Here is a 24,836-nt window from a genome sequence, read left to right on the forward strand (position 1 = left end):
CCTTAAGCATGCCTACAACATGTTATTAATTAGCAACTTTCCTACAAGTACATGCTACACACATACATGCTTAAATTCACTTTCATGAGACATTCATCTGGAACCTTGTGACACTTATAGCTCAATTAAACATGCTCGGATAAACGCTTGCGAAACGGTTACGACTCGCTTGGGTATCAAAGCATGGCCGCGACTCGCTTGGGCTACGCCCCGCACGCTCGTACAGCGCCTACACCCAACTCGCTCGAACACCTAACTCGCTCCACTTATCCAACATGCTTTAGTTACGCTCTCAGTTCACAATACTTCATACATGTGGTCTAGCCTCCGGGCACCACACTTTTTCACGTTTTCTTACATATGATCTAGCCTCCGGGCTCCACGAGTCTATGGTCTGCGACCTACCGCCATGCGGCAGGGCGACGCCCCATTATCTCATGCACTTCATACATTAGTGCACCTCCGATGTAACTACATATACGAATTTTTGTCTTTTGTGATACAGGATAGCGAGTCCCTTCTTGCTTGCAGAGCTCAGGGACTTGTAGGGGCCGTGCGCCTCTCGGATATTACTTATGCTTGATGACTTCATGATTTGAACTCCCCAACCAAGAAGCTACTCTTACTCGGGGACTTCGGGGACTTGTTTATACCTACATTGGCAAGCTAGTTCTCTACATCACCAAGCATAATTAACACCCTCTTTGGGACACCCACAAGCCATGGTGAGGCCCAACCGCTACTTGCATCTTGTAGCCCTATGTTCAAGCTACGCTACGGTATCCGGAAGTCGCAAATCCGTCGTCGGGAAGCCACCTTTCCGGCCTTGCCAGGTTGCCTCCACAATATGCATTTCTATACTAGAATAGTTGTTTGCTTGTCCCACATCGAAAACCATGTAAAGGAGAAGCATTCCTTCACTTATAAAAGGAACTCTCCTCCCACTTAAACACCATTCATTCCATAACACTCCATTACAACACACTTTGTAATCTTGTTAGGTCGCAAGGCTCGACACACACTAGTATAAGCTTTCAAGTGGACGTAGTCTCCCGCTAAGGCGGGAGGTGAACCACTATACTTCGCTTGTGTCACTCTCTCTCTCTCTCTTTAAGGCTAACTAGAGATCCCACGGATCACTAACGTTAACAGATATATATCAGTTCGGAGTAGTATTCTTCATCCTGGTTTTCAATATGGCAATACATGCGCACCTCACTTCAACAGTTTACCTCGGACAGAGGGGTGCCGGAATGGGGATCATCTATTCCGGATGAGAAGGAATTTTTGTCAAACGCTGGCTGGAAGACAGAGCATGGGAGATTTTTCCTGGAATGGTACTCTGATATTCTTGTGTCCCATGCAGAATGCATTTTGAGGCAAGCCGAACAGTGTCTGTCTCATGTTGGAATTTCAGCAAAAGTGGCCAAAAACCTGTATCAGGAATATTATAAGTTTGAGGCACCGTTGTTTACTTGGACTGCTGGGTATTACTGCATCCCCCTTCGTAACATGTACACCCGGATTGCTGTTGTATTTGGCTGCTACGTTATAAATCTGTGCTGCCCGGACTGTGGTTTGGAGGATGACAGGGTCGAAAAAGTCTTGGGACTGTGGTTTGGAATGTCGATGGGTGAGAGTACAAGAGTTTCAAGTACAACAATAATGGCAGGTGAAATATCGATGCCCGGATCGGAAAGTTTTGATGAAGTACTGGGTGTGAGACTTGCAAGACTGTACAACTTTCTGCACCACTTCAAGACTGCACTTGGACTTTCTGTAACCGTGAAACTGTCATTCAACTTCAGGGTAAGCAGGATTGAAGACTTTAACGTGGCTGAGTACAGGAAGTTTCTTCGCAGCTTTTATGCTGGTATACTGGGCTGAGCCCGAGTATTTTTCATTGGTAGGGTGGCCTTTTCTGTTAGTTCCAATATAAGTGTAGTCGGTATTTTTGATGCATGACCTAATACAAAGTTGTAGTACGTACTTTTATCGGTGTTTTTGGGAATGCACAAGCTGACTTGGCCCAATCTCATATACCCCTCGATCAGACTACATTTTGGTTCCACTCTGTTACGTTTCCCAGCGTCCTTACTTTGATGAAAGATTACGTGATTTTGAAATAGTGAATGTATCTTGAGGCTTTGTGTTTGAATTGAACTTTTAAGTTTAGAAATTGTGGATCATTACACAAAAATGTTAAGCTTGATCCGCAAGTCATGCATGAGTGGATTCACGACCTTACTTTTCGAACAACATGGAGAAGTGCTTTCTATTATCTATTCCGCTTCAACCAAATTCAACTTGAGGAGATTACATTTCCCCTTAACCAAACCCACCTCGAGAGAATCTTCTCCACCTCAAGGAGACTGTATTTCACTTGTACCTCTCCTCCAGCAAACCCCTCTTCAAGCAAATCTTCCTTGAATGGTTCCGCCGTAACTAGATCCTCCAGGACGAGATGCTTCCCATTCAGACGAGAGATATGGTCCTTGTCAAAATATTTCCCCGCCCTCCAAAACCCCCCCACCCCAAAAAAAAAAAAAAAAAAAAAAAACACACTAGATATCCGTAGCTTCCTTAATGATGAAATAAGCTGTGATCAACATGCAGAATGTACAACTAAAGATGACGCGTGCTTTGCGGGCTTTTTGAGTGAAAATTCTACTATGTACCATGGTGAAGGTGGACTATGGTTATATTGGGCGCATACTGTTCACGTGTGGTTTTCTGGTGAGTCAAGTTGACAGGACATACCCCGGATTTCACCCTTAAATCCGAAGTGGCCCTGTGCGGTTCATCTTAGAAGAAATTTTACCAAAAGATTTGGCGGAACTTCCCCTAAAGGTGAACTATCCAAACCTGTAAAAACATTCTATTATTCCTTAACTACTAGAATTATGCCATCAGACATCACCACTATTAAATCGGTCGGAATTGCACGCGATGTAAAAAATACATCCTAACATCAGTTTGTGAAAAATCGATTTCTATTGTGATTATAAACATCGGTCGTTAAATTAACCGATGTGTAAAGTCTCGTTCAAAATTTTTGAAAAAACGCGGAGGGACTAACTTAAAACATTTGAGAGGCGCGGGGACCAAATTTTCATTCCCCCCAACACTTAGTATTTTTCAGACAAAAACTCTCCAACCCTAGCTAATAACGACTCCCACTTTTGACTTCGCGCAGTTCCTTCACCTTGGCCGACCTCGTTCTCCCCGACCTCGTTCTACGACCTGAGCTCGTTCTCCGACCCGACCTCGTCCTTCAACGACCCGAGCCACCTTCAGCTCCTTCACCGACCCAGGACCGCCTCGATCGACCACGACCACGACCACGAACTCCTTCAGCGAGCTCCTTCAATGACCTGACCACGAACTCATTCTCCCACCTGAGCTCGTCATTGTCCGACCTGAGCCGGCTCGAGGTAGTTCTCCGATCGCCACCATCGTAGGTCCGCTCTCTCTCTTCTCTTCACCACCAGTGCTGGTTTTCTGGCCGGTTTTGATCTAAAGTTTGGGTCTTTGCTGGTTTTCTGGCCGGTTTTCATCTAAAGTTTGGGTCTTTTTTGTTTAATTCTTGTGTATTTGAGTTGGGTTTGTTTTTGAATGGCTTAAAGCTCTGATATTTTGAGCTGTTCATGTCAATTATATTTTATTTTTGAAACTTTTAGTTCTTAGTTTGGTCTAATGAATTTGGGTTTTCTGTTGAAACTATGGTGCTTAGATTGCTTGGTTTGGTCTCATGAATTTGGCTTATCTGTTGAAACTATGGTGCTTAGATTGCTTGGTTTGGTCTCATGAATTTGGCTTATCTGTTGAAACTATGGTGCTTAGATTGCTTGGTTTGGTCTCATGAATTTGGGTTTTCTGTTGAAACTATGGTGCTTAGATTCGTTAATTTGGTCTCATGAATTTGTGTTCTGTTGGAACTATGGTGCTTAGATTAATCTCAGTTAATCAGTTTAATAAAGGGCTTTGCTTTTGCGAGATCGACATCATGAAATGTCTTTGATTGTTCAAGTTTTGCGGTTTCTTTGTATTTGTTTCATTATCCAAGCTACTGTCCTTATCTGTGTTATATATTCTGCTAGGGAACTTGAGATGTAAATGGTTTATAAGGTTTGATTAACTTTGTTTTCGTCCTTTGTTTTTGTTGTTAGTGGGGAGTTTGAAGGCTAGGACCTATTAATTTGGAATCAAAGAAGTAAAATCAAAATGTCGTGAAACAGGAACTGTGTTGTTTGGTGGTGTTGTTCCGCGCCATACCGTAAATTGTATTCACTCGGTGAGACTACACCTTCTCTGTTGTATAGTATGTTTAATGAGTTGGCCATGCCTTTGTCAATTCAGATTATATGGTGTAGAAATTGATGTAAATATTGAAACTGGGATACTCATTTAGCTCATGCATCTCATTTTCCATTTATATGCTCTACAATATTGTTAACAGCACTGTAACAATATTTTTTTTCTTTTGGTGTTTATGAAAAGTTTCTTTTGTTACGAATCAAACAAAAACTTCTCTCAAGTGAAATGGTTCCTTTTAAATAAATAACCTGTTAAGTATCTTTTTTCCCCACAGCTTTCTTTGATCACATAGAGCAATGGAATGATGTTTGCTTTGTTTCTTGTTTATCTTTCAATTTCTTACTGATCATTGCTATTTTGTGGGTTTAATTCTGCAGGAGAAACTGTTTGGTTGTTGAAGCAATCTTTTATTTGGTGATTTTATAGTAGGTAGAGTTGTGAGAATGTATGTTGGGGTAACCTGGCCTTAAAGAGATACAGAGCTGAGCTAAATACTTTGGGAAAGGCAGAACATGCCACTGATCATTGCCTTCTGCTAACTGTACTGAGTTTGCCAGGTACAAACCAATATTTCATTTCCCTTCTGACATGGACATGCTGTTGTTAATCTTTTTATAGCTCCATTTGGATTCTTTGACATGTCTATTAGTTTTCAAATGTTCATTAAGAAGGATAGAATAAGATAACATGATTGCCACATGTTGATGCCCTAAGATAACGTTTTTACATGTTTTTGTGATGATCTTTTCGATTCTGAAATGGGAAAAGACCAGTATTCCTATACCTATATTTGCAAGCAAGAGCTGCATATATAGCTAAACTGGTTTTATGGCTTTATGTTACTAGTTCCGAAACAACATGTTGACAATATTACTATGAATGTCCTGGACTTCTTTCTTTTCTACATCAACAGCAATTGAGCAATTTGACTTCCATTTGTATACTTGTTTTCCGTAAGGCAGATTAAATTTATATATGTGTGGATTGAGACAATTACTAGTCATTTGGAAATTTATATATGTGTGAACAATTATGCAGGCATATGATAAAAGGGAAAAGTAAAGAAGCTTTCATTGCATAGATATCAAGTACGTCAACAAGGTATACTAAGTAATGTCATACCTAATATCATTGAACTTCTCTTTTCATAGTTGCAGTCTGAAATACATGTCAATATGTGGTTTTGCAAGATCAAATTATTTCATACTTAAATCAGCCAAATAGGCCCTGTAACTTTGCTATATCCAGAATTTATAGAGGATGGTGGGCTGCACTATATCATAGTCTAAAGTGTTATTATGACTTAACAGGTCATATAAATAGCAAGGAGAGGTAATTGCAACAGCAGTAGAACAAGTTCACCTCTTCCTCCTCGGAAACCATAGGTAATACTAGCATCTCTATAAGAAGGCAAAGTTAAATTTGAGTTCTCTTGTTCTGGCTCAAAATAACAGATATATAAATGTCTTTGAGCTTTGTTAATGGTTTATTTTAATCATACAAAAATATTTTATTCCACTTTAGTATCATTATTTGTATTGAAGTACTTTGTTGAATTGTTTATTCTAGGATTAATTGGACAGTGAGGCATTGAGGCAGATTATAGTTACTAGTTTTGGGAAGGGCTATTCCTTGTTGACGTTTCCATAGTCAGGTTAGATTGTCATTGATCTTTTCGTTGGTTTTCCATTTGTTTGTCTTGGTCTTCGGTATTCTTTATATGAGGAGCTTGATTTCCATTTTGTTGTTTGATGTCATGACTTCATTAATTGAGTGTTTTTTTTTTTTTTTCTGTTTTTTTTTTTAAATGTTTCAGCCATGGATAAATCTTGGATTAATGATGATAGGAACACTTTAAAGTATTCAATGGGTGTTGAAACTTTCTTGATTTTTGCTGAAGAAAATGCTAGCAACCCTAAAAGAATTCCATGCCCTTGCTCAAGATGTAACTTCAAAAAGAAGTCGATTAAAGTCATTAGGGGACACTTGTTTGATTACGGCTTTAGTTTGGGCTATACAAATTGGATTTGGCATGGAGAACCTACTTCGTCCTCCTGTGCTAGTGCACCTATTGGCTCTCCTCCAAACCCTCAGTTTTGTCCTGAAACTGTTAATATGTGTGAAGCTGCCTCTAATGAAGGTGATTATGATGAGGAGTCGTATGAGTTCAATAAGTTTGTCGAGGAAGCAGAAAGACCATTATTTGATAATAGTGACCACACTAAGTTAGAAGCATTAGCGCAACTTCACAATTTGAAAGCTAGGTTTAGTATGAGTGATACTTTTTTTTCTGAGTTACTTGCCACTGTTGAGTCTTTGCTTCCGAAAGATAATGTACTGCCTCAATCTCTATATGAGGCAAAGAAGACTCTCTCCAATTTGGGGTTGCAATATGAGAAAATACATGCATGTCCTAATGACTGCATATTGTTTAGGAAAGAGTTTTCTGATGCAATTACTTGTCCTAAGTGTGGTGTGTCTCGTTGGAAGCTAAAGAAGGATAAATCTGTTAAAATGGGACAACCAGCCAAGGTGTTGTGGTATTTTCCTATAATTCCCAGATTTAAACGCTTGTATAAATCTGCCTCAATTGCTGAAATGCTTACTTGGCATGAAGACAAGCGAACTAAGGATGGACACATGCGCCATCCAGCCGATTCTCCTGCTTGGAAGTTGGTTGATTATAAGTGGCCCGAATTCGCTTCTGAATCAAGAAATCTTAGGTTAGCATTGTCAGCTGATGGTATCAATACACATAGCTCTATGAGTAGTAGATATAGTTGCTGGCCCGTAATATTGGTGACTTATAATCTTCCTCCATGGTTATGCATAAAGAGGAAGTTTATGATGTTATCTCTATTAATTTCTGGTCCAAAACAGCCGGGAAATGATATAGATATCTACTTAGAGCCATTGATTAATGATCTACGATCTTTGTGGGATGGGGTTAGTGATGTCTATGATGCACATAGGAAAGAATACTTCACTCTTAGAGCTGTTTTATTGTGGACCATCAATGATTTCCCCGCATATGGAAACTTATCGGAGTGCACCACAAAAGGGTACAAAGCATGTCCAATCTGTGGTGACAACACTTCTGCTATGCATTTGCCCCATAGTAGAAAAATGTCTTATGGCTGCCACCGTAAGTATTTGCCACGCCATCATCCATATAGGAGGCAGAAGAAGACATTTAATAATGAGCAAGAATTCGAAGTTGCACCAGTACCACTATCCGGAGAGGAAGTGTTCAACAGACTTCAGCGTGTTGACTATGAGTTTGGGAAGGGAAAGAAGAAGAAGAAGAACTCGGCTGTAGATGCAGCTGCACCTTCTTGTTGGAAGAAAAAGTCTATTTTTTTAAATTTAGAGTATTGGAAATCTCTTCATGTTCGCCATGCTCTTGATGTGATGCACATTGAGAAGAATGTTTGCGAAAGTGTGATTGCTACTTTGTTAAAGATGCCTTTCAAAACAAAAGACAGTGTTGCTGCCCACTTAGATATGGTTCAAATGGGTGTAAGAGTTGATTTGGGTCCAAAAATTGGGGAGAAAAGAACATATTTACCTGCTGCCCCATATAGTTTATCGAGGGCGGAGAAGATAAAAATGTGCAAATCTCTTTTGTTTATGAAGGTCCCTGATCGTCATTCATCAAATATCAAAAATCTGGTTTCCATGGAAGATTTGAAATTGTATGGTTTGAAATCTCATGATTGCCACATGTTGATGCAACAATTGCTTCCGGTGGCCATTCGTTCGGTGCTTCCCAAACATGTGAGAATTTCTATAATGAGGCTATGCTTCTTCTTTAATGCTTTGTGCACTAAAGTGGTTGATGTGTCAAAGTTGGATAAGCTTCAATCTGATTTGGTGTTGACTTTGTGTGAGCTAGAGAAGATATTTCCTCCCTCATTTTTCGATATAATGGTACATCTCACTGTGCACCTAGTTAGAGAAGTTCGATTATGCGGCCCTGTTTTTTATAGGTGGATGTACCCTTTTGAACGATTTATGAAAGTACTAAAGGGGTATGTCTGCAATCGTTTTCATCCTGAGGGTTGCATAGCTGAGAGCTACCTTGGAGAAGAATCTGTTGAGTTTTGCTCCAAGTTTTTACAACAATGTAGTTCAGTTGGTGTTCCTAAGGGTCCATCTAAGGTCTCTGGCCCACTTTCGGGTGCGAAGCTGAAGTCAATAGATGAAGAAGTGAGAGACCAGGCACATCTCCATGTGTTGTTCAATAATGCTGAGGTGGATCCATATAGAAAGTAAGTATTTTCAGCAAGTATGATTTCTCTCGCATGTTCTTTGAATATGATCATTATTATCGCATGTCTAATTTTATATCTACTGTAGGACACATAAGAAGATTGTGGAGCAGCAATACGAAGGAAAAAAGAAGAGCAAAAAGTGGCTACAAAGTGAGCACAATCGCACCTTTGCCGATTGGTTTCAATCCAAGGTGTCAGCTGAACTTAAGTGTACACCAAACAATGTCTCTCATACAGTGAGGTGGCTGGCTGGAAAACCAAGTTTTACAGTTTTTACTTATGAAGCCTATCGATATAATGGAGCTAAATACTTCACAAAGCAGAGAGACAATGCTAGAGCTGTCCAAAATAGTGGGGTGTCCTTAGTGGCTAAGACGATGCAGTTATCGAGTGCCAAGGACAAAAATCCAGTGGAGAGTGATATGACTTTTTATGGGTTTATTGAAGAGATTTGGGAGCTCGATTATCATGATTTCAAAGCTCCCTTGTTTTTGTGTCAATGGGCAGAGAATGAAAAAGGAATTAAACAAGATGAGTTTGGTTTCACATTAGTCAACTTTAATCGGCAAGGCCACAGAAATGATAAATTTGCTTCTGCTGGTCAAGTGAAACAAGTTTTCTACGTTGAAGATCCCCTTGATGCTGACTGGTCCGTTGTGCTAACGACCCCAAACAGAGATTATCATGATTCTTTCCATGACGATGATCTAGGGGACACCATCATGGAAGTACAACCATTCTGTGTAGAAATTCCATATTGTGAGGAAGATGAGAATGAGGATGATTCCACTTACATAAGAGCGAATGTTGAGGGGTTTTGGGTTCAGCAGTTCACCGCTGCAAGAGAACAATAGAGGTTTCCATTTTGTATGGTATTTGGTGCTAAATACTTTTTTATTTCTGTTTTATAAGACTTTGAATCAAATTTGTGATTTATATAACTGCATTAGTTTGTGATACTCTTGCTGCATTAGTTTGTGATTTATATAACTGCATTAGTTTGTGATTTATATAACTGCATTAAACCTCCACACTTTGTTGCCTTCTGATGGTCTTTTGATGTACATCATGTTGCTGTTGTATCTTGCTACAATTTACTCTTTTGTTTCCCTTATATAGCATTTTCTTTATCAATTGTGAACATATTGCAGGTAGCAATGGGTTCCAAGAAGGGAAGTCGCATATCTCCAAGAGGCAAAAAATCAAAGAAAAAGAAAGATGAGGAGACTTCTCAACCTGAGACTGATGAAGTGCTTGAAGAAAAAGACGATTCTGTATCATCCAACACTGTCACGAGCACTGAATCAGCTGCTGCTAGAGGGAAGCAAAATGTGGTTGCCATGTACAAGGTCTTGGTCAAGAAAGCTTTGGGAAAAAAGTTTAAAGTGACATACACCGACACGGGCAATCCAAATGGATCAATAAGACACACTCTACAGTCTTATATAGGAATGTTAGCGCGGACTAAGGTGCCCATCAACATTGTAAGCTGGCCCGACGTGGACGGTGACTTGAAGGATAAACTTTGGCTCGATGGTAAGGTAATGATTTATAGTTTTCATTGTCATTATCATGTTTTGCTCATTTATATTGATGTGCTATTGTCATTGAAATGGTGCTGATGGGCATTTGAATCTATATTAATATCGAAATCAATTTGATACACTAAGCTGTAGTCACTGAATGTTTTATCTTTAATGCATAGGATACATTCAAGGTCGCCCCTGAAAGTAAGAAACTGGTATTGACATCTGCTGGCACTAAATGGAGAGCATTCAAGACCATGTTAACAAGAAAATATGTGCTCCCATACTTGGGAAAGAAGAAGAAGTTGAGAAAGCCACCAAGTCAATATGCATTTGTTGGGAGGCAGCCATGGAGGCAATTTGTGAAAGAGAGGACTACCGAGAAATGGCTGGTAATTATACTTTATGAAGTTAACTCTTATGCAAAATTTATACTTTATATGTGATTGAGACAATTAATGGTCTTGTTTTTTTTTTTTTTGTTTGTTTGCAGGAACTACATAATAAACAAAGTGAAAGAGTTCGGAAGAGAAAATATCATCATCGATTATCAAGAAAAGGATATATTGGACTAGAAGAGGAGCTGGTTGTAATCTGTTTGTCCTTTGTATTTTTGGTTTCCATTTTTATGAGCTTATTGATATCAATCAAGTGAATTGTATAGTGTATTTACAAAGAGTTTTAATCTGTGGACAGAAAAAGACTTTGCCTGAAGGAGAGGTAATAGATCGTGCAATTATGTGGAAGAAAGCCCGTCAACGTAAAGATGGGGACATAGATGAAGAGGCTAGAGCTGTGGTGACAAAGATAGTAAGTATTGTTAACTAGAAAAACATTGATATAGCTGCTGATTATTAGGATGAATTTTTGTAAGTAGTGTAATTTTTGGCTTATTTTCCCCATATGTAGCTAATCTGTCTATATCTTATTAGGATGATTTGTTGGAGAAGAAAAGTAAGGGTGAGCTTGAGATTTCAGGGAGTAGTGATGTTCTTTCTCAAGCATTAGAAACTCCTGAACACTCGGGTAAGGTGAGGGGTGTTGGAGGCTTCATCAATCCCTCCACATACTTTAAACTTCCGAAGCTGAAAAGGATAAGAATTACCAAGGCAGACTTACTAGCACGTGATAGAGAGCATGATAGAGAGTTGGAGGAGACAAAGAAAATGCTCACTGCACAGCAAGCAAAGGCAGAAGAGCTCTTAAATAAAAGGATTGCTGCATTAGAAGCAATGATAACAGGGAAGACACCCAACACTCCACCTTTGAATGTCCATGTTGTGGGAGAGTGTAGAATTTCCCCTATATCGGATAAAGGAAGTATCCATGATAGAACACTAAATACCTCAAATAATCTTGATGAAGCCAAGGTAAAAGAAGAGGTTCAGGACTGCGAGGTTGTTCCTCCCCCTACTGAAATGGTAACTATATATTATTTTAATTCCAGTTCTATGATTTTTACTTTCATGTTATTTATGAAATATGTTTACATTGGGCACTATTTGCATTTGGTTCTTCGTCTAGGGTGGCACATGTGAGTTAGCAGTGGATACCATCAGCAACATAGTTGCTTTTGGTACCGTATTTGAGGATGAGGATGTTAATAGGATGATACATGGAGTTCCGTTGAAGGAGGGGTGTGTTAGGGTGTCAGTGGATGGGGCCATTCAAGCTGAAGCACGACTTCCTTTCCCCGTGGAGGGTGAGATGGGATTGGTTGGCCAAGCTGTTGGAAGTCATGTGGCTTGGCCTGAGGAGCTTGTTATTCGAAGAGTGAATAAGGTAAGGACCTAAATCTGATCTGCATATTGTTGTTTGAAGTGAGTGTGAGTTGTTGAAGAAATTTATTTAGTAGGATCAGCTTCATTTTGCCACTGTAGGATGTGCTAATTAAAGTCAATTTCATTAAATAATGATGTGATTTAATTTATATGCTAACAGAAAAAGAAAAGGAAGATGGATTTTGTCAAACAATTGTTTGATCAAGCTGAGCTAAACTCATTTGTACCGAAGCGCTGCAAATTATTGTATAAACATGCCAAAACTATTATGAGCCAAACTAGTGAGTCGATAAGCACGGTGTTGGACGATAAAGTCTTCGGGTTACACAAAGAGCTCTTCATATTGACTGAGAATGTCACTGATCTTTTAGAAATGAAGAAGATTGGCCAAGGAGTGATAGCAGCATACATGGCGTAAGAACCTTCCTACTCAACACCCAAACTTTGATTTTAAATGTCCCAAGTTTCAGCAATTTAATTAGTCTATTTTGACACAGGCACCTACATGAAACTCTTACTGAGAGAGATGAGTTGGACACCTTTGCATTCATTGATCCGGCAGCCACATATAACTGTGAGAGATCGGGATTTGCTCCTTACTTAGTGGATCGGTTGAAAGAGGGAAAGGCTGATCGTATATTCTTTATGCCCTACAATCCGGGGTAAGTATTCTTTTTATATTTTTAGTAGTCAGCTGCATTCTGCTTGGTTAGTTGCATCATGTGGGCTATGAAATAATGTAGGGAACTGTGGTGACCCGAAAGGGGGGTCCCACAGCGCCGCGACTCCGAGCCAATGAGGAATCGACATGTCACGAATGGCATCTCGATAGCTCATCAACCCGAAACCGCAAGGCCTTTTGAGTTTAGGTTGTTGGTTTACAAAACACTTTCTTGGACAAATCATTCTAGCAACCTAACAACACATTTTCAAAAGCGGAATTCGAAATGGGCTAAGAGTTTTGGGCTTGCGATCGGAGCCCAATTTGGAAAATAAAACAGATCTCTAAGTAACGACAAGTATGGGAGACGCGCCCCAGGGTTACGGGTCCCCCGGAATTTCTGTAAACGAGTAGGAAATAAAGAAAAAGTAAATAAACAAGCTACTACAAAATCTGATTAAGAACCAAAACCTTCTTTTGATAAAACTAAAGAGAAATGCGTCAAGCCCTGCCATGTGCCTCCCCTGTACGCTTCCCGACCACATGCTCGAAACCTGCACACTATAGTAGGGGTGAGCTTTCGTCCTCGCATGCCCAGTAGGGGCCGACCCAACCATGCTAGGTTTGAAAAATAATATACTTGAAAATATTACTACATAATATTGTGCACGTTTATCGAAAAATACTTTAAGTAAAGAGGCAACCACAAACATTTGTTTTCTTTCAAAAAGCATATGCAGTATGCTTCACACAATTTGGAGCTCCGAGATACTTACCTGCCGGCTAAAGTAAAATAAATCAGTGACCGATCTGGTTCGTCCTGAGTAAGAGAACCAGCCAACTACTTTGTAGTCCTTGTGACTACAAGTAGCGAAAGTGTCCATTTCCTGGCTCTGGGTCTCCTATGACTGGTTCACTGTCTGTACTTACCTTTCCCCGACAAACATAGGAGCACAGCCCCCTCCGGAGGTTCACGGTTATCGACACCGTGGGATCCCTAGGAATCAACGCGTCTAGGTCCCATTCACTTTCAGGTCACAAGTACACACATACAAGGGTACAGTATCTCAACATGCAAGTCTAGCCTCGGTTTTCACAATTAGCAATTATCAGTTCTGAAAACACATGTATCACGAGGCATCGACTAATGAACAACCAAAAACGTTCTTGCAGGCAACATACTATCATAGTATAGAATTCCACATATACTGAAAAGCCTCTAACAAGGAAGGGACAGCTCACCCTACCTGGAATTGGAGTGCTTGCCCACATTCGGGTTCGTTCCCGACTTTCGATCCTTTATCCAAATCCAAGTGCACACGCTCGGGTCCTTTAACAAAAATTATATCCGATAAGTAATTACTTCATAACTCACTTTAAAATTCACCAAATAACCCATGATCGATAATTTTCAAAAACCATTCCCGAACAACTCACTTAGAATAGTAAGCCCATTTGGGATATGGTGATCATACCCCAATCAATAGTATAGTTCGGGTTAAATATACTGTCTACTATTCCTTTTTATTTCAATAAGGCCATTAATTATTTGTTTCAACCTTTACCAATTTAGGAAACTAATTTCTTTCTAAAAAAGGAAAACGTCCTTATCACTCCGCTAAACTTTCGCCAATCCGAGCGACCAAAGTCGAGTCGATCCTCACGTTTTACGAGATCGGTCAACCTTGGTCAACTCTCTGAGTTGACTTTTGACTTTGTCTTTTGACCAAATAATTCCTTTATTTACCATTATCTCTTATTTATTAAAAATAAATAAGTAAATAATTATAAATAAAGTTTTACTTTCACTTTTACCAATTTACCAAAGTAAAAGTCATTTAATCAACTTTTACTCTTTCCTTCATTTTCTTTATTTTCTTCCAAAAATAAAGCCATTTCTTTTCTCTTCCTTTTCTTTTTCTTTTGGCCAAAACTACACAACAATACTCACCAAAATCTTCAACACCAATTTCCAATCCTTTGAAAATTAGACCAATAAAATCTTACTAATTAAACTCTCTTCAAATATCTAATTTTCACAATTTTTCCAACAACAACAATATCTCAACAAAATCAAAATCAACCAAAGCAATAGTAACAGCCCACTTCATTCCATTCTGCGGTAACTACAACAATAAGCTCACTACACCAGACCCTTACCATTCTTCTTCTCCAACAAGGATAACCCATTTATGCTGTTGTGAACCGGCTGCTCTATCACCACTCCCTTCTCAAATCCCTAGCAGCATACATAAATAAAATCAACCCTCAACCAATTTTCCGTAACCAAAATAGAGTTCAAGAATCCTTACCTATCTCCGATATCAATTCGACTGAACCAACAATCTCTCTCTTCTCCATCACTCCAAAAACGCAGAAGCCCACAACCCCTTCCAGACTCCATATATGTCGAGCTCCAGTTTTCTTCATTCACCTCCGAGCTTGAGGTTCCAAACTCCAATCCAGAAAACCTAAGTTAGAAACCCAATCCTTTCCAAATTAAAACAGAGGCCTCAACACTGAACAGGGTGACGAAATTACCTAATCGTGACGACCTGGGAGTATGGCAACTCGAGCGGCGGAGCTGCAGTGGCTCACGTGCTGCCGCCGGCGCGTGTAGTGCGTGCGGTGGCTCTGGTCAGAGTGAGAGGTCGGGGTTATCGGGTTTTGGTCAAGGGGAGAGATGCTGACTCCATGTATGGTGGTGGTTTGGCTCGTTTCGGACTGCAGATTGAAGAACGAAGGCATGCAGAGCTCGATGCCATCGGTGGTGGCGTGTACGGCGATTCTCCGGCGTTGGTTGGGGTAGCTGCCATCAGGGTTTTGATCTCCGTAGTCTACTGAGTTGAGCGGTGGTGGTGGCGTGGCGAGGCGGTAGCCGGAATCCGAAGGGAGGTGGCGACAGTGGCGTCGCGGTTCGGGAGGATTGTAAGTGGAGGCTGGAGTCGTTGCATGTTGTCGATTTCGAGTGGGCTTTGATCGGGTTTAGGTTCTGGATCGATTGGAGGAGGCGGTGACATGAGGTGATGGCCGGAGATTGGGTTTCCGGCGTTTGCAGAGGGAAGGAAAAGAGAGAGTGAGGTCGGGGGAGAAAGGGAGAGATGCGGCCGAGAGGGAGAGGAGAGAGTTTTGGGGCTTCTAGGGTTCTCTAACCCTTTTATACTAGTGAGTGAGAAATGTCGAATTTGCCCTCACGTCAAATTACGTAATACTCCTTACTGATCGCTTTCGGGTTTTCGGGCTCGTAACTTTTATTCGTTTTTCACCAACGATTTCTCTAACAGACTCAATATTCAAATTCGTTACAACCCAATTTGTATCCTATTCCAATTTACTTCGACAATTTGTCTCGATAAATTCTAGTAACAATTTAGGCCCAAATAAAAGAACATTGGCCCAAACTTAAATCACATGGCCCAAATTAGAGAATCTCGTCACCAAAGAAATCTTCAAACTCAACTCTTTCACTTGAGTGACCTCGTGAAAAATCTTATTGGTGAAAAATTTACCTTCAAAAATTAAACAAAATTTTCGGGGGCCCACACTCTACCCCCCTTAAAATAAATTTCGTCCTCGAAATTTGCCCAATACATGAATAAGAGAGGTTATTTCTTTTCACCTCGGGCTCGAGTTTGCACAAGGCATTGTTTTACCTTCCTCTGATACTTTTTGAACTTTTACCATTCACATGGTACATCTTACTCCACTTATGGGGACGACCTCATCAAACTCTATAACCATTTGTTTTTCGCAAATTGCACTTTTCCTCTATCACATTGTGTGTGTATGTGCAAACATTTGATTTCATTGTCTCATCCAACTCCTCTGAGCTCAATGCCCTATACAAAGACATTATAATTTTAGCCTTTCCGAATAATTCAAAGAGTCTTATAACAAATCGGGGACTAACACTTAGTCACCCAATAATCTCAATAACAACATACTGCAAAGCAGTGGTAAATCCACTTATCAACCTTGTTTGCACAACTAGATGACCAACACACTAGTGTAAGAATTTCTCAAGCGTTACTTGTAAACAATTCACGTGGATTACTCCATCACGCATCAAGTTACGCAACATAATAACATTCGTAAAACTTTCACAATTTGTACTCCCATTAACTTCACATCCCCATTCCGGAGCTATCTTTACCACCTCACCAAGTGTTCCTATTATCATTCCATAGGATACACTTTATTCCATGAATCATGCTTCTTTTCGATTAGCAACTTGCTAAATAGTAACTTCGTTGCAACCATGCAATAATAGATTACTTTTCAAAATCACCGAAAACAAATTGACGTCTACACTCAATTCCCATTTCACGATGGTAGAAAATTACTCGGGAATTTGAGCCTTAAATATAAGTAGCAACCAAGGAGAGAAACCGAGCTTTCTCCGTTGGTCAACATAAATAAGTTTCGTAGAACGCCACCACAAATGACACGTCAACGATGTCATCACTGACGTCAACCTCTTAGTTATCAACGATATTGGTTGTCAAACCTCATACACCCTAATTCGTAGCTTAGCGGATACTGTTTACTCGATGAACAAACAATTGTGACAGCTGGTCCATATGACGTCGAAACCAAGCACATGATTCAGTAAATTTGATGTCACACTATAAAATCGCAACAGCTAGGTGTCTACTACTCGTCATGAGACACCAATCAATAGGTCGCTAGGTATTGACCGAACAGGCCGTCCAATGCTCAAGGCGTCAAGTTGCAACAATGCCTTGCGATAATGCTCAACGAAATTCGAGGATCACCAATTGAAGTCGACTCCTCGAGATTTGTAAAGTTCGTAGCATTTCCATTAACGGTCTCGACCTTAAACTATCATTTTCACCCTACGAACTCGTTTGATGTCAAAACTCAAAAATCAAATCATAAGCGCTCCTTCAATTTTTGGTCAAGCCAAAACAGTTGAATCGGTTACCAGCACTTTATTTTCTTGTGTCCTCGTCCGACAACAAGAAAAAGCAATTTCTAAATATTCTCCTTTAAAGTAATCCTTTACTTTCAAAATGGGTGTCCTGAGTAAATTCAGAGGTGAACTAACATTCTTCCAACCACCAGTTTTACATGAAAAGAATAACCAAAGAGAAAAGAAAACCACAATGAGTTTAACATTTCAAGTTTCCAAGAAGTTGGAAAATAATTTTGAATGAGTTCACTACTAAAATTTTGGATATGCAATTTCAACCAAATCAAGATCAGTAGGTTCGATGTAGAAATGCTGACTGAGACCGTCGTCCAAATTTCAGAAATTTAAAAGTAGTAGAGGTCGGATAAAACTAAATTTGAAGTAGTTGCGGAGACAAAATAGTAAAATTCTTGGAATTTTTTTTTTTTTTTTTTTTTTTTTTTTGCTTGAAAACAGAATAGGGAAATTGTAAACTCTCCTACTTTTCGAACAAGATTTGTTGGCACAAACTTTTTGGTAGGTAAGGAAATAATTTCAAATGCATTTTGCTGAAACAGCCTTGAAGATAGTTTTGAGTTTGTTTTCAAAGTCTAGGTTGTAGAACTTCGGAAGAACCAAAATTGTTTGAGCTTTGTAAAACAAAACATTTTAGTAAGGAAAACTTGATTGTTTAAGGTGTAGTCTCTTGACTTATGAGGAAAACATTTTGAGTAATGCAAGAGACGAAAATCAACTTTTGTAGTAAGAGGCAAGAATGTAAAACGGTTAATGTAAACTCCTGGTGTGGAAGAAATGTTACGAAATCCTTGTCTCGAAAGTGAACGCGTGAGGTAAATGCGCAATTTATCGCCTCGATTCTCGAGCTCGTACTCGTATTCGTCTTTTACCTTGTCATGATAGCGAAGCCACAACATGTACTTCTACATGGCACACTGATCGCCTTTCTCCACATCCTTGGAGAATGAGGCCTTAATTCAACTTTCGAATTTTCAAATACTCCTTGACGTCACCATTTCAGCTTCATTCTAACCATGTAATCAAAGTTGCCTTTCAAGAGTGTGCCACCAACTTTTCTACTTTCTGAAATTCGTGGCGTTATTGACTTCAAAGCAATCAAAGACTCCTTGAAGTAAAGAAAACTGGCTGCTAAAGTTATAACCTTTAAAGATCCTTTCTTGACCACTCTCAGAAACTTTACTAGTGATCCTACTAATACCAGCACAAGGGTGTGGCCTTGCGATCTCGAAGCATCCTAACATTTCCAAGCACGTTGCTGGTTCAGCAATCATTTATTTTCCCAACAATTTCCCTGATTATAGGGAACATAATTTCTCAACTCTATGCAGACCAATGGCAACTCAAGAATAGTTTATGTGACTCCACTGGTCTTTCCTCAATTTCTTGTGCTCCACAAAGTAATCTTGTCAGCACAACAATACAACACTAGAGTTTCCAAAGCAACAAAGCTTCATATCGTTCCACCAATTAACAACAAGATTGGGGAGATGCCAAGCTCAAGCAATAATCAACTTCATGTTTGTGTTGCCATTACAAGTTTCCCTATCAATCCACCACTTGGGAAACACTTGAGTGGTGTCTACCTTACTCGAAAATCACACCTTCTTTCCGTAGAGCATCGATGGGGAACCGCTGCAGTCGGGCCATCACTCGGAAGAAAGAAGAGGAAATCGAGCGAAAATATGAACACCACTTATCCAAATGACTATATAGGGGTCATTATCTCACTTTTTACTCAAGTTTTCACTTTGCTCCACACAACACTCTATATTTTTCAATACGTGCAACAATATATGTAGTACAACAACTTTAATCCATCAATAAAATTTACTTTATAACACTAGCATGGGGGTACACAAATATTCCTTTCAACTTCATTTCTAACCTACTTTTCCGAGTACCAACTCACCCAATATAACCTCGTTAACTCCTTAATGCTCAATCCCCTAATAATTTACCCAACACTTTATCCAATTTCATACTTACTACCTTTGGAGCGTTTGTGGTCGAGTGACATCATGACGGCATTGGCAATTTAAAATTTAAACCAAACTTTAAAGCACCACAAGGAAACAAACAAATTCTTTTTCAAGGAACCTCAAATGTATCTTTACTTTTTAAATCCATCGGAAATTCTTTTAACAACTCGGAAGTAGCCTCAATGAAAAATATTTGCAAGCGAAATAAGGCAATAGGGTATCCTTCGGGAAGAATAAAATAAAGGAAGGACGTCGAAAACATATATTTTTTTTTTTTTTACCAACATACTTTAAAATGTCCAAGAAATTTGAGCGTTTTGCCCAACCAAATTCGACACTTGAAAAATATGAAAAGGGTTGCTAATTTTGCAAAAACGATTTCAAAAGTATTTCGGAACCTAGAGCTCTGATACCACTTTACTGTGGTGACCCGAAAGGGGGGTCCCACAGCGCCGCGACTCCGAGCCAATGAGGAATCGACATGTCACGAATGGCATCTCGATAGCTCATCAACCCGAAACCGCAAGGCCTTTTGAGTTTAGGTTGTTGGTTTACAAAACACTTTCTTGGACAAATCATTCTAGCAACCTAACAACACATTTTCAAAAGCGGAATTCGAAATGGGCTAAGAGTTTTGGGCTTGCGATCGGAGCCCAATTTGGAAAATAAAACAGATCTCTAAGTAACGACAAGTATGGGAGACGCGCCCCAGGGTTACGGGTCCCCCGGAATTTCTGTAAACGAGTAGGAAATAAAGAAAAAGTAAATAAACAAGCTACTACAAAATCCGATTAAGAACCAAAACCTTCTTTTGATAAAACTAAAGAGAAATGCGCCAAGCCGTGCCATGTGCCTCCCCTGTACGCTTCCCGACCACATGCTCGAAACCTGCACACTATAGTAGGGGTGAGCTTTCGTCCTCGCATGCCCAGTAGGGGCCGACCCAACCATGCTAGGTTTGAAAAATAATATACTTGAAAATATTACTACATAATATTGTGCACGTTTATCGAAAAATACTTTAAGTAAAGAGGCAACCACAAACATTTGTTTTCTTTCAAAAAGCATATGCAGTATGCTTCACACAATTTGGAGCTCCGAGATACTTACCTGCCGGCTAAAGTAAAATAAATCAGTGACCGATCTGGTTCGTCCTGAGTAAGAGAACCAGCCAACTACTTTGTAGTCCTTGTGACTACAAGTAGCGAAAGTGTCCATTTCCTGGCTCTGGGTCTCCTATGACTGGTTCACTGTCTGTACTTACCTTTCCCCGACAAACATAGGAGCACAGCCCCCTCCGGAGGTTCACGGTTATCGACACCGTGGGATCCCTAGGAATCAACGCGTCTAGGTCCCATTCACTTTCAGGTCACAAGTACACACATACAAGGGTACAGTATCTCAACATGCAAGTCTAGCCTCGGTTTTCACAATTAGCAATTATCAGTTCTGAAAACACATGTATCACGAGGCATCGACTAATGAACAACCAAAAACGTTCTTGCAGGCAACATACTATCATAGTATAGAATTCCACATATACTGAAAAGCCTCTAACAAGGAAGGGACAGCTCACCCTACCTGGAATTGGAGTGCTTGCCCACATTCGGGTTCGTTCCCGACTTTCGATCCTTTATCCAAATCCAAGTGCACACGCTCGGGTCCTTTAACAAAAATTATATCCGATAAGTAATTACTTCATAACTCACTTTAAAATTCACCAAATAACCCATGATCGATAATTTTCAAAAACCATTCCCGAACAACTCACTTAGAATAGTAAGCCCATTTGGGATATGGTGATCATACCCCAATCAATAGTATAGTTCGGGTTAAATATACTGTCTACTATTCCTTTTTATTTCAATAAGGCCATTAATTATTTGTTTCAACCTTTACCAATTTAGGAAACTAATTTCTTTCTAAAAAAGGAAAACGTCCTTATCACTCCGCTAAACTTTCGCCAATCCGAGCGACCAAAGTCGAGTCGATCCTCACGTTTTACGAGATCGGTCAACCTTGGTCAACTCTCTGAGTTGACTTTTGACTTTGTCTTTTGACCAAATAATTCCTTTATTTACCATTATCTCTTATTTATTAAAAATAAATAAGTAAATAATTATAAATAAAGTTTTACTTTCACTTTTACCAATTTACCAAAGTAAAAGTCATTTAATCAACTTTTACTCTTTCCTTCATTTTCTTTATTTTCTTCCAAAAATAAAGCCATTTCTTTTCTCTTCCTTTTCTTTTTCTTTTGGCCAAAACTACACAACAATACTCACCAAAATCTTCAACACCAATTTCCAATCCTTTGAAAATTAGACCAATAAAATCTTACTAATTAAACTCTCTTCAAATATCTAATTTTCACAATTTTTCCAACAACAACAATATCTCAACAAAATCAAAATCAACCAAAGCAATAGTAACAGCCCACTTCATTCCATTCTGCGGTAACTACAACAATAAGCTCACTACACCAGACCCTTACCATTCTTCTTCTCCAACAAGGATAACCCATTTATGCTGTTGTGAACCGGCTGCTCTATCACCACTCCCTTCTCAAATCCCTAGCAGCATACATAAATAAAATCAACCCTCAACCAATTTTCCGTAACCAAAATAGAGTTCAAGAATCCTTACCTATCTCCGATATCAATTCGACTGAACCAACAATCTCTCTCTTCTCCATCACTCCAAAAACGCAGAAGCCCACAACCCCTTCCAGACTCCATATATGTCGAGCTCCAGTTTTCTTCATTCACCTCCGAGCTTGAGGTTCCAAACTCCAATCCAGAAAACCTAAGTTAGAAACCCAATCCTTTCCAAATTAAAACAGAGGCCTCAACACTGAACAGGGTGACGAAATTACCTAATCGTGACGACCTGGGAGTATGGCAACTCGAGCGGCGGAGCTGCAGTGGCTCACGTGCTGCCGCCGGCGCGTGTAGTGCGTGCGGTGGCTCTGGTCAGAGTGAGAGGTCGGGGTTATCGGGTTTTGGTCAAGGGGAGAGATGCTGACTCCATGTATGGTGGTGGTTTGGCTCGTTTCGGACTGCAGATTGAAGAACGAAGGCATGCAGAGCTCGATGCCATCGGTGGTGGCGTGTACGGCGATTCTCCGGCGTTGGTTGGGGTAGCTGCCATCAGGGTTTTGATCTCCGTAGTCTACTGAGTTGAGCGGTGGTGGTGGCGTGGCGAGGCGGTAGCCGGAATCCGAAGGGAGGTGGCGACAGTGGCGTCGCGGTTCGGGAGGATTGTAAGTGGAGGCTGGAGTCGTTGCATGTTGTCGATTTCGAGTGGGCTTTGATCGGGTTTAGGTTCTGGATCGATTGGAGGAGGCGGTGACATGAGGTGATGGCCGGAGATTGGGTTTCCGGCGTTTGCAGAGGGAAGGAAAAGAGAGAGTGAGGTCGGGGGAGAAAGGGAGAGATGCGGCCGAGAGGGAGAGGAGAGAGTTTTGGGGCTTCTAGGGTTCTCTAACCCTTTTATACTAGTGAGTGAGAAATGTCGAATTTGCCCTCACGTCAAATTACGTAATACTCCTTACTGATCGCTTTCGGGTTTTCGGGCTCGTAACTTTTATTCGTTTTTCACCAACGATTTCTCTAACAGACTCAATATTCAAATTCGTTACAACCCAATTTGTATCCTATTCCAATTTACTTCGACAATTTGTCTCGATAAATTCTAGTAACAATTTAGGCCCAAATAAAAGAACATTGGCCCAAACTTAAATCACATGGCCCAAATTAGAGAATCTCGTCACCAAAGAAATCTTCAAACTCAACTCTTTCACTTGAGTGACCTCGTGAAAAATCTTATTGGTGAAAAATTTACCTTCAAAAATTAAACAAAATTTTCGGGGGCCCACAGGAACATTGGATTTTGACAATCATTTGGGAGGATGAAGTCTACATCTTGGACCCTTTGCCAAAACCGGTCCATTACACGGCATGGGAAACTGCAGTGATGAAGTAAGCAATGATAAGCTTCTTCATTTTAATTTATTTTTCACCAAGTAACATTTCTGTTGAAACTTGACACACTTGGTGATGCATGCAGTGCGGTTAAAAGTTACAATGCTGAAAAGGGGAGGGCTAACAAAGTGCCTAAATTAAGACTACTTCCGGTAAGCATTGTATATGTGGTTGATTGAGTTATAATATTTGATTTAGCGTGATAATGTCTTTCGAATTTAATATCGTGAATAAATAGGGCGTACCTAAACAACCGGGCGGAATTGAGTGTGGCTACTATGTTATGCGGTACATGAAGGATATTATTAATGATGACACACTTTCCTTTTCGACTAAGGTATACGTATTAGGAATTAACAGAAACTTTGGTTTAAATATTAGCGCATTTCATTATGACTTACATTGATATATGTTTGTTGTGTATATATATATATATTTGTAGTGGGCGGTAAAGACTCGGAAAGGATATACCCAACAACAACTTGACGAGGTGCGAATGGAGGTGGCCGACTACTTGCAGACCTTGTTGTAGATTCTGACTAGGATGGGGATTTTGAGTAAGGCTAGATAGCTTTTGGTTCACTTTGACTACTTACAGACCTTGTTGTAGATTCTGACTAGGATGAGGATTTTGAGTAAGGCTGCTAGATAGCTTTTGGTTCACTTTTTTTGTAGTAGATGAAGTGAATGCAGCAATTATGAACAAAAATGCTATATATAGGCATTGTTAGGCTAGCCTTGTAGTAGGTTAATTGGGGTTTTGTTTTGCCTATTTTGTGAACTGTCAATGATGATGATGTTGGACAAAATACCCCAATATTGAAATCACTTTTGTCAACTATGGATATTGCAATATTGTATAGCAGCAGCTACATATTTTGTGGACATCAATCCTCTTATTTCAAACTGATGTCTGTGTATAAAGTTTAAATCAGTTATAGCTATAAGAACTGATGTCCAGTAAGAGAAATACATCAATTCCAAAATCAAAATCGATGTCCGATTAACCACAGGAAATCGAATTATTATGTTGGAATCGATGTGCCATAAGCTACTGCACATCGTCTTTTAGACAAAGATCGATGTCCAATATAAGTATTGCCATCGATGAGGACAAGAAAACCGATGTTATGAAAATATATGGACATCGTTTTTTTTAGTGATTCGATATATTACATAGCATTAAACATCGTTCTTTTACTGGAATCGATGTAGTATAAGATGATTAACATCGTTTTTTCCCTAGAATCTGATGTTAATGTAAGTAAATAAATCGGTTCATATAATATTAAACTGTGTATATTGAATTAGGAATGGTAGGATGTGAACCAAATTACACGTCTAAATCATGAACAACAAGAAAC

The 24,836-nt window shown here is 39.7% G+C and overlaps 3 protein-coding genes across 5 annotated transcripts; all 3 read left to right on the forward strand.

Moving 5' to 3' along the window:
- Positions 1 to 1,206: 1,206 nt before the first annotated feature.
- Positions 1,207 to 1,887, forward strand: LOC133728158 (inactive beta-amylase 9-like). Its single transcript, XM_062155570.1, has one exon. It carries the CDS (start codon positions 1,207 to 1,209, stop codon positions 1,885 to 1,887), a length of 681 nt encoding a protein of 226 aa, XP_062011554.1.
- A 1,240-nt stretch (positions 1,888 to 3,127) lies between these two features.
- Positions 3,128 to 24,334, forward strand: LOC133737601 (uncharacterized). 3 transcript variants are annotated; one of them, XM_062165129.1, is made up of 18 exons: positions 3,128 to 3,461; positions 4,170 to 4,294; positions 4,695 to 4,874; positions 5,356 to 5,418; positions 5,628 to 5,702; positions 5,887 to 5,971; positions 9,743 to 10,132; positions 10,297 to 10,509; positions 10,611 to 10,703; positions 10,814 to 10,927; positions 11,050 to 11,538; positions 11,642 to 11,899; positions 12,059 to 12,312; positions 12,396 to 12,560; positions 23,368 to 23,469; positions 23,558 to 23,624; positions 23,711 to 23,809; positions 23,915 to 24,334. In XM_062165129.1, exons 7-18 carry the CDS (start codon positions 9,749 to 9,751, stop codon positions 24,002 to 24,004), a joined length of 2,328 nt encoding a protein of 775 aa, XP_062021113.1. In that variant the 5' UTR covers positions 3,128 to 3,461; positions 4,170 to 4,294; positions 4,695 to 4,874; positions 5,356 to 5,418; positions 5,628 to 5,702; positions 5,887 to 5,971; positions 9,743 to 9,748; the 3' UTR covers positions 24,005 to 24,334. The 3 variants fall into 3 exon arrangements, with proteins under 3 accessions (XP_062021113.1, XP_062021122.1, XP_062021119.1); XM_062165138.1 differs by lacking the exon at positions 5,887 to 5,971; XM_062165135.1 differs by lacking the exon at positions 4,170 to 4,294.
- LOC133728166 (uncharacterized) lies at positions 6,136 to 9,445 on the forward strand. Its single transcript, XM_062155580.1, has 2 exons — positions 6,136 to 8,588; positions 8,677 to 9,445. Exons 1-2 carry the CDS (start codon positions 6,136 to 6,138, stop codon positions 9,443 to 9,445), a joined length of 3,222 nt encoding a protein of 1,073 aa, XP_062011564.1.
- Positions 24,335 to 24,836: the final 502 nt, after the last annotated feature.

Source organism: Rosa rugosa, chromosome 1 (genome assembly GCF_958449725.1).
Source record: "Rosa rugosa chromosome 1, drRosRugo1.1, whole genome shotgun sequence".
Classification (NCBI taxonomy): domain Eukaryota; kingdom Viridiplantae; phylum Streptophyta; class Magnoliopsida; order Rosales; family Rosaceae; genus Rosa; species Rosa rugosa.